At 38.3% G+C, this 9,718-nt stretch overlaps 2 protein-coding genes across 3 annotated transcripts; one reads left to right on the top strand and one right to left on the bottom strand.

The window, feature by feature from the left end:
• Positions 1 to 149: 149 nt before the first annotated feature.
• On the top strand, positions 150 to 3,528 carry LOC111783464 (protein FLC EXPRESSOR). Its single transcript, XM_023664395.2, has 4 exons — positions 150 to 969; positions 1,919 to 2,082; positions 2,165 to 2,250; positions 3,175 to 3,528. Exons 1-4 carry the CDS (start codon positions 410 to 412, stop codon positions 3,268 to 3,270), a joined length of 906 nt encoding a protein of 301 aa, XP_023520163.2. The 5' UTR covers positions 150 to 409; the 3' UTR covers positions 3,271 to 3,528.
• A 1,065-nt stretch (positions 3,529 to 4,593) lies between these two features.
• On the bottom strand, positions 4,594 to 9,363 carry TAF15B (TBP-associated factor 15B). 2 transcript variants are annotated; one of them, XR_002813267.2, is made up of 7 exons: positions 9,085 to 9,363; positions 8,605 to 8,725; positions 7,651 to 8,416; positions 7,008 to 7,158; positions 6,812 to 6,893; positions 5,544 to 5,756; positions 4,594 to 5,412 (listed from the first exon to the last, which is right to left on the bottom strand). XR_002813267.2 is itself a non-coding variant. In XM_023663929.2 (6 exons), exons 1-6 carry the CDS (start codon positions 9,284 to 9,286, stop codon positions 5,639 to 5,641), a joined length of 1,440 nt encoding a protein of 479 aa, XP_023519697.2. In that variant the 5' UTR covers positions 9,287 to 9,363; the 3' UTR covers positions 5,460 to 5,638. The 2 variants fall into 2 exon arrangements, 1 of the variants encoding a protein (XP_023519697.2); XM_023663929.2 differs by lacking the exon at positions 4,594 to 5,412 and having other exon boundaries at positions 5,460 to 5,756.
• Positions 9,364 to 9,718: the final 355 nt, after the last annotated feature.

Here is a 9,718-nt window from a genome sequence, read left to right as displayed (position 1 = left end):
TATGAAAATATTTCATGATAGACATTGATGGAGGTTAATTTTAGTGTTAAATAATTTATTATTTTATTATTTTATAACAAAAAGTAGCAAAAAGGGTATTCGTGTAAATTACACGTACTGTAAGGTGGGCTCATAATCGTGTATAATAAAGTCATTATAATAAAATGGTTTTGAACGTACAGCCCAGGAAGTGAAGCCCATTAGTCCACAATATCGCCGCACCCGCCACTGCAACCCGGCAACCGGCCAACCAAACGACGACCGGACGGAACCCTTCCAAATAAGGAACCAAAATGTGAACTGCCGTCGCCAAAATTCGATTTCTCTGATCGTTTTGGCTTCGAATTTGATCTGATTGTTTGTGCATAACGAAGAGAATCGAAAGAGGAGGAACGCGCTATCTACAGGCATGGCTGGACGAAGCCATCAGCCGAATGCCTTGAAACGACGCGAAGTTCCGTTGAGCCGAAGCCCGACTGACGATCGTCGAGCTCATCATCGTCTTTCTCACTCATCTTCCGTTGGTGGTTCTTCGAGGGCTCACCAGACAATCCTTGTCGAAGATCGGATATCTGCGCAGCACCGAGAGATTCAAACTCTAATCTATGATAACCAACGGCTTGCAGCCAGTCACGTGGCGCTTAAGCAAGAGCTGGCGGCGGCTGATCAAGAGCTTCGGCACCTATCGGCCACTGCGGCTAAAGTCAAGGCCGAGAGAGACGCTGAAGTGAGGGAGGTTTATGAGAAATCGCTAAAGATGGACGCCGCGGTTCGTGCGATGGACGCGATGATGGCGGAGCTCGTTCAAGTGCGGGCGGATATACAGAAGCTGAGTACCGTCAAGCAAGAGTTATCGGCGGAGTTGCAAGCAATTCGCGACGGCCTTACTAAAGCCTCCTCTGACTCACAGCCATTGCCGCCCATTAAAGGTGAAATTGATAGAATGCACCATGAAATTCAAAGAGGAAGGTAAATTTTGATTACTCCTTTGGATGCTTTTCTTTTAGGAAGTTGTTCTTGTTATCTCTTTCTCCGTTATGGCTCGAAATTGCCTCTTCAAATTAAAGCATCAATATATGTTGAGTTGGCTGTCAAGGTCTCTCCCTTTTCTTGTTCCTGAATTTGATTATTGAGATACTCCATTCTAATTGTTCTATATCTCTATGTTTTTGCCGCAAAGAAGATATCAAATTATCAATTCAAATGCAGAGCCTTAATGCTGTGATGCTAATGCCTTCTCTTTCAATTTTTTGGAAGTTGGTACCTACATGAACCAATCAAAACTCTTAAAGTTTGTTCTTATGGTCTAGCTGTTTTTGTTATCGATATTGCTATAGTTTTGAAGTGACACCTCTTCGTAGTGGTTGATTTCAAGTCCCAAATTAATTTGTGTTTACATGAGAGGCTACTTTTGTAAGGCATGGTTCAAGAACATTAAGACTATCTCATCCTACAAATAAAAAGAAGTATGCTTGTTCAAGGAAACAGTCCTAATATTAGATCCTGGGATCCTACTGCATGAACAATAGGTTTTGTCTACTACTAGAGCGAGCACAATTCTCTTCACACAAATATTGTATTAAACATCATGAAGTTACTTGAACCATTAGAATAAAAAAGAATATCTTTCAACAAAAAAACTAATGGAAGAAAAAAAAATTAGTGGAATGAAAATATAAGTTAGTTTCTTTTGAGGGTTATGGGCATGTGAATTCATCGTTTTCTATACTTGACTCCATTGTTTCTTCTTGCTTGTTGATTGTAAGACAAAATATCATGATATTTTGTAACAGTGGACAAAAGAATTGGTAGAATCATTCTTTTTATGCAGAAGAAGTGCAGTGGAGTGTTCTTTTTATTTGAAAACATAATTGAGATTTGGCATTTACCTTTTGCTATGTGCTGTTGATCTGAACAGGGCTGCTATTGAATATGAGAAAAGGACTCACGCTAGTAATGTTGAGCAGAGTGAGGCAATGGAAAAGGGTATGGTTTCCATGTCCCAGGAAGTTGAAAAATTGCATGCTGAACTGGCCAATGCTGAAAAGAGAGCGAGGGCTGCGTCAGCTGTAACGAGTCCTTGTAAGCCTGTTTTCCATCCTTGGTAACCTCTGCATCATCCTCTTTTTGTCACTGACTCTCTTTACAATGCAATTTCATTCAGTTCCCGGTTATGCTGCAACTTATGGCCATCCCGACATGAGATACAGCAGGAGCTCATATCCCTCTGACCCTTATGGCATGCATCAGGTATCTGCTCTATGTCTGTATTAGTTTCATGGGTCAACAATTTAGTGCAGGGCTGGTATTGCCTTGACTCTTGGTAAACACCATTCAAGGGCATTGGAACATGAAGTTTAACTATCAACTATAAGTAACCATTCTACTTAGGCTATGTTTGGGATGCCAAACTCACTCCTGACTCAAAAGTATTGTGTTTGGAAGTAATATAAAAACAACTTTTGAAAAAGTACTTACAGAGTGCTTTCATAGTGTTTGACTAGCAAGAGAAGGCACTGAGCATCTAAAGATTCGGTTATCAAACACTTGAATGAAGATCTTGTAACTGAAAAAAGCATTTCCAATCATACCTTTATGTGACCAATGCCATGAACCAAGCAACAAGGATGCTCCTTTTTAATGGAAAATAGAAGTTTTATAGGAGGGAACATGCACTTAGTTTCTTGCTACTTAAAACAGGTGGAATTTTGGGTTAGGAGTATTATGACAACCCTTGAATGAATAAGGAGAAACATAGGATTTTTATAATAGCCCAAGCCCACTGCTAGCAGATATTATCCGCTTTGGTCTATTATGTATTGCCGTCAGCCTCACAGTTTTAAAACGCGTCTGTTAGGGAGAGGTTTCCACACTCATATAAGTAATGCTTCATTCCCCTCTCAAATTAATGTGGGATCTCACAATTTTAGCTTAGAGTGTCATGTATGGGGTTTGTTTCTGTTGAGTTAGATTGAATGCAGAGGTTGGGCCTCAACCTTCAACCTCAACCTCAAAGAAAGGAAGTTGTGTCCTAATCACTAAGCTAAACTCATTTTGGTATCACAAGTGTTCCATTATATCTATTTGTGTGGCAGATTGATTAGATGTATTCTCAATTATAGTTATCAAATCTCCCTCTACACCTCCATAATATAGGATGGGTATCTGTTTCAGGTTCAGGGAGGAGCTGGCGTCGATACATATGCACGCGCACCATCAACACATGGACCGCCTTACCACGTACAACCAGCACCACCGCATACACAATGAATGAGCAGTGTAATGCATGGATATGTTATGTGCTTGATGAGGGGTGGTGCGAAAGGCGTTGTAAATACAGCTGCGGATGCTCTGTTTTCGCATCGTAAGCTCCTTTCACCGTAAGTTCCTTTCACTACTATGTAAATTTAACTTGTGACCCATGGCAGTTCTGAAAGAGCGGTCAATATCATGGGTTTCGTTAAGTTTTGACATAATGATTCACTGAATTTTTTCCCCCACAAATGATATTGGAAACATCTTATCCTCCTTAGAACCTTGCATTTGAAACATCTTAAGATAATGTGGGACAAACAAGCTACTTCTTCATGGGTTATTGCATTTTTTTTTCATCTTTTCCATTTCATTGATTATCAAATGAAATTTATTAGTAGAAATTGATATCGACATCAAATCATTGCTAGTGGACCCAGACTTATTCTAAAAAAGTCATTTCGAATTCTTTGTTGACACAGACAAAGTCAAGGAAAACCTCTTATTATTCTAATATTGGACTTTAGACAATCTCAATTTCGAATCTCTTTTTAGATCTTTTGTCTAATCTTCTCTTTTTAGATCTTTTGTCTGATCTTCTCTTTTTAGATCTTTTGTCTGATCTTCTCTTTCTAGATCTTTTGTCTGATCTTCTCTTTCTAGATCTTTTGTCTAATCTTCTCTTTCTAGATCTTTTGTCTAATCTTCTCTAGATCTTTTGTCTAATCTTTCGTTATTGGGTTAGCTATATACTTCACATCTTATTATTAAAATAATGATGTTGATATCAGTATCAAAAATTTTAATTTACAGATATATGAAATATATGTTGCTAGCCAATATATTTTGAATATAGCTTCAACTTTCCAATTTTAAAATTCAAATTGATGACTTAAAATACCATTCTTCAAATGCTTTATATAAGTAACATTCTTTCAAATGCTTTATATACGTAACATTCTTTACCCTAACGTTTTGGTGTCAGTTACCCATGATACAAATTTAGATCTTCACACCATTTCATCTAAAATTCTAGAAAATACTCATCAATATCTTTGAAATGTTTACAAGCGTCTAGTTATATTGCGACTTAAAATAGTGTTCTAATCCCACCTTGAATACGTGTACACAATGTTTTCAGGAATAGTACATATCAATCCATAAATTGAAAACTCGATTTCAGTCAACAAATTGCGGTTTGTAGCCTAAAAAGCCAGTTCACAATTCAAACAGCTTTTATTGAACTGTTGGGATGAGGGATGTTAGAATCTAATCTCGAGTTCCAAACGTTATCTTACAGATTTTCTCTTCTATAAACCACTTAACAGGAGCCAAAAGAGATGTATGAAAATAATGAACATACAGAAAATTACCATTCTTTTGCTCGTCGAACGAGCTTATGCAAAATGTTATAAACCATGCAACAATGAAACAACCTCTCCATCCTAAATAATAAAACAAACAAAAAAATACAGAACTTTTTTTTTACTAACACAATCCAACTCCTATGACACAATCCCAAAGTTATTGCTGAATATTTCCATGGCAGAGCTCCAAAGAAGCCTAACTCATCGACCGAATGTGAATGGCAGCACGAGGGCATCACAATCCATGACATTAGTTTTGCCTTATCACTTTAACTATAACGAGTCTTTTGAAAATCTGGAGTTGACATTATTGCACCAACAGCAAAATCCCAGTCCCAACCAAAAATGAAATATTTCCAAAATTCTACGGGTGGCCCACTTAACCATTTTACTTCACACATGTAACTTGCCACACTGTAACCTACGAGTTATTTGTTGATACGATAGTCTGTTTCTCTTTTGAAAAAGTCAAATATCACAAGCAGCCTTGAACACATGCAAGACGAATTATGGAATAAGACAGACAGATTATACAGTCATCCTAACAAATAAATAATAATAAACTATGTTAAGTTAATATTTAGTAACTAAAATATGAATGCAGAAATGATGACTATAGGTTAAGATATGCTTGCATTAGGAGCCAACAGAGATGTATCTGAGCTCAGGTGGAGCTTTATACATCAGAGCCACTCGTGCAAAATTCTAAGAATGGTTATGGAAAGAGAAGCACTCACCTGAAACATCAACACCTACCTTAGCAACAAGCAGTTTGGAGATTATCCGCCTGCCTCTATAAAAAAGACATTCACACAACTACATTAATCTCAAGCCCGAGCATGATTATAATCCTCCAGGTAACACTATATTAGATAAAAAGGAGCAAGCAAAGAGGTCTCCTGCCCAAGAAAGTGAACAACCTACCTCTTTGGTCTCCAATTCAAGAATCCAGCCATGGAACAAAATTAAAACACTAAGATCACAATTCCCATTACATAAAATGCTCAATGCCGAATTTCTCAGTAAGGACGAGATCGATTTCCACCATGCTGATGTCTATCAGGTCCAGAGGCTCCATCCCTATAGCTATCTCTGCGCCTATCCCCACCACCTCCATATCCGCCTCTACCACCACCACTGTACATGAAATTGAAGTACAAAATAAGTTCTAAAGCATAATAATTATACAAATAATATAAGTGAACGCACATCCAGACAATTGAAGTATTTAAAGAATGTGTAGCATTCTAAACAAAAACATGTTCTAAATGTAACAGACAAGTATTTCTATAATCAATTGTACGTTGTTAGAGGAGATTTTCAATCCTCCTTTTCGTGATAAGGAAGGGTTCTTTGGCAGTCTTGTTTTTTTGGCTTTTTTATGGGCTATTTCGCACAATCTTTGGAGGACCTTTTTGTTTTTTATTAGGTTTAACTCATCCTTGTGGGCATTTGTTAATAAAATTATTTGTAGTTACCAACTCAGTATGATTCTTCTGGATTGGAGCTCTTTAGTATAATTGGGCATGAAGGTTACTTTGATTTCTCAGGCTTCTTTTTTGTATCTACCCTCACCTCACACTCAAGAACAAGGAAATGGTAACCTACTAAAAAAAAATTAGCCCAGTTGGAATTTATGGAAGAAATGACACAATCACAAAAAGAATTTTGAAAGAACAGAATCAAATAATTCATCCTAAACACAAAAAATGACAGGCTAATTTAATTCAAAGCCTAAGTTTTAAATATGCTTGGGTTTCAGAGAAAAAAATCAAAACAAAGTGCATCATTGATAGGATCATCCTTGAGATATCAAGCCCTTATTAATTATTGAGAATTCACAAGGGAAAAAAAACAGAATTCCTAGATAGCATGAACTTGGGAATATCAAACAGTATCTCATTTTAGCCAAAACTGCATCTTGTTATATCCTGATTCTGCCAACAAGATCTTTTTCTGCCTGTGTAGTATATGCGTATGAAGAAGAAAGCTAAGGCAGAGTAACAGTTGCAGAAATGAGAAACAAAAATCCTCTTAGCTCTTACTGGTAATTACATTTGCCAATTTCTCAGGCTTATCAGCAAAAAAAAACAAGCAAGAACTAGTGCAGTACAAATTTCAGGATATATGCATGCGTTAACTTTACTTGGACTTGTTTATTTGTTTTGAAAGAATAATGGCAAAGCAAGTACCCATGGTTGTATGTAGGTGGAGCCCTCGGTGCAGACTTCTCAGCCATTGCAACACTGATGTTATAGCCTCTCAAATCATAATCTGAGAATAAAAAAACAAGATCATCCAAAAATGATACATAGAAAAGTTCAAACTAAAATTAAAACCATAATAGCTATTATTGTTTCTGTAATACTATAGGAACACAGTAGTTACTGTTATAGAAACCGCCAGCAGAATGCGCTGCTTGGGGATCTTCATATGATACACATGCATCGCCTTTGTTATTTCCCATCTCATCTGTATATATTTTAATGTTCCAAGGCCACTGATCCTTGTAGCCCCTCTTCTGCTTAATTCTTCCAATCTTCAAATTAAAAATGCAAAAAAATGCTTCAGTTAAACAGTTAATTATCTGATGCCAAATGCAAAAGGCAACGCTGAAAAACGATCCTTCAGCACTTCGAGAAACCAAAACCACTTTATATCCAATAAGAGTATGCTAGACCTACAAGACCTTCCTACATCATTAACACTTGTCTCAATCAGAAGTCAAAACATAACTTCTAAACATGAAAAGACAACTCATTTAGAAAATAGATGAATGTATACCCATTATTTTTTTAAAAAATGAAATAACCATTAGGAATGCCACATATCGTGACACGTTTTAAAGAAGACAGAATATCTATCACAAACAATTGCCACATAACCAAAAGTAACTTTCTAGACATGGAAATATATTTTGAAAGTTTATACATTGTCTAATATAGAATTAACAATCACATGGTACCGACACTTTTCCATAAAGATAGAATACCAAAAGCAACAGAATAGAACTGAATAGCAGCTTACTTACTTGACCAATTCCACCAAATAGTTCTCTCAATTCATCAATTGTCACATCTGTTGGCAAATTAGAAACATAGATTCTAGAGTTATCACACGAATCATCACAATTATCATCGCACTGTTTAACTTGCGCTGGCTCTGCTGCCGGTGTACTTCCATAACCGCCACCTCCACCACCACCAGTATTATAGCTTCCTCCTCCTCTACCACCAGAATTATAGCCACCTCTACCACCTGCATTGTAGCCGCCGTCATATCCAGCTGATGGTCCACCCCGACCGGCAGAACTCCGCCCATCACCTAGACTATCACCACCATAGCCACCAGATGGACCACCATAAGTTGGAGGGTATGTAGTTCCACTGTAGCTTGCAGGAGGAGGAACTGCATCAGTCCCGTAATCTGCACTTCCACCATGGTAAGATGGTGGATAAGAGCCAGCAAGGCCACCAGATGAGGGTGCCGAGGAAGGGGGAACCTGACTGTAACCACTATCTTCTCCTCCCTGGTGACCACCGTACGAGTTACCACCTCTGTTCCCTCCTTCATTTCGGCCTCCATCATGAGTTCCACTTCGACCACCATGGAAACTACCACCCCTGCCATTACGATTACCACTGTAACCCCCATCACCTCCACCTCTATTATAACCACCATCAGCTCCACCTCTATTAAAACCACCACCACCACCACCACCACCGCTAGCACCCCCAGGTGAGGGTGCACCACACTTATTACACTCCACTCTCCTAGCAAAGTTCAAATTCCCGCAGCTATATGGCAAAAAAAAAACACAAAAACATAGTTTTAACTATAAACTTGTAGAAAACAAACATAAGACAAGTTCCGTACGTAAATGTCTAAAATTTCTGCATTTAAGAATGGGAGCCGTTCAGTGTACCCATGAAAATAAACTAGAACAAAAGAAGTCAATAATAAACGAAGAAAGGACAAGCCATACCCAGGATTAGGGCAGACCCAATCACCATCTCTGCCGCTTCCGCCACGACCACCTCCGCCACCACGTCCACTGCCTCGCCCTCCGCGATCTCCTCCTTGATAACCCCCTCCGCCACTGCCACCTATATCGCATCAAAACGCAGACAAAGAAATTGAGGCGTGGAAGAGCTTGCAACTTTTTAGGGGAAAACAAAAACAATTCACTATTAGTTTCACAATTAGATCCGATCGCTGAAAATTTCAGTACCAAGTACAAGTCACACCCATCTAAGAGCAAAAATAAAGCTTTACAAATCAATTCAAAAAACTAAAACATGTCGAACAAACAGTTAAAAGAAAGTCTTCCGATCAGACTTATAAATAAAGTATAAATAATTCCTAGGTTTTTTCTTACCAAGAAACTTCATTTCACCCACAGATTCTTGTCACTAAACGACTAAAAAAAAAAAAAAAAATCTAAGAACACAAGAGAAGTACATACCTCGACCACCGTAGCCTCCACCTCCGCCGCCACCTCGTCCACCAAAGCCTCTACCGCCGCCGCCTCCCCGGCCTCCGCCTCCATATCCACCGTCACCACCTTTTCCACCATAACCACCACCACCACCGTATCCCCCACCACCCCCAGGGGCACCGTAAGACGGAGGAGCAGCGTCTCCTCCTTGATCGTACATCCCAGACATTAGCTTTTTTTAGGGCTAACTCGAGAGAGAGAGAGAGAGAGAGACGTTATAGAGGACTTGGTATTAGGGTTGAATCATTTATGTGACCGTATAGAACCTACGCGACTTGAAGATAAAGTTTCCATTCCATTGACTTGGGCCGGCCCAGTTTAATGGATACAACAAATTCATTTCAATAATTTAATAAACAATTAAACCAAAATCCTAATATTTCATTTTATTTTCGCATTCAATTTTTAAAAATTTTAATGGTTAAATTACATGTTTTTCATTTTTTTCTCTAAATTTGAGGAAAAATTAAACCCATAAAAACCTACGACTAAATAAATTAATTTTCGAGATACAAACATATGATCCTCAAGCTCGTCACCCTGGTACCACTGCTCGGAATAAGAAAAATGTTGTCCTTTCCCTGTAGCCGATTTAGTGACA

This window comes from Cucurbita pepo, chromosome 20 (genome assembly GCF_057944985.1).
Source record: "Cucurbita pepo subsp. pepo isolate OVF chromosome 20, ASM5794498v1, whole genome shotgun sequence".
NCBI classification, from domain to species: domain Eukaryota; kingdom Viridiplantae; phylum Streptophyta; class Magnoliopsida; order Cucurbitales; family Cucurbitaceae; genus Cucurbita; species Cucurbita pepo.
Note: the sequence above shows the minus strand (reverse complement) of the source record. Positions and strands in the feature narration are given on the sequence as shown.

Excerpts from the sequence above, each read along its gene's own strand:
- LOC111783464 (XM_023664395.2), top strand. The coding sequence starts at position 410 with ATGGCTGGACGAAGCCATCAGCCGAATGCCTTGAAACGACGCGAAGTT. Across the intron at positions 970-1,918 it reads CATGAAATTCAAAGAGGAAG|GGCTGCTATTGAATATGAGA; the intron begins GTAAATTTTGAT and ends TGATCTGAACAG. Across the intron at positions 2,251-3,174 it reads ACCCTTATGGCATGCATCAG|GTTCAGGGAGGAGCTGGCGT; the intron begins GTATCTGCTCTA and ends TATCTGTTTCAG.
- TAF15B (XM_023663929.2), bottom strand. The coding sequence starts at position 9,286 with ATGTCTGGGATGTACGATCAAGGAGGAGACGCTGCTCCTCCGTCTTAC. Across the intron at positions 8,726-9,084 it reads TGGAGGCTACGGTGGTCGAG|GTGGCAGTGGCGGAGGGGGT; the intron begins GTATGTACTTCT and ends GATGCGATATAG. Across the intron at positions 5,757-6,811 it reads CCACCTACATACAACCATGG|TGGTGGTGGTAGAGGCGGAT; the intron begins GTACTTGCTTTG and ends TTTCATGTACAG.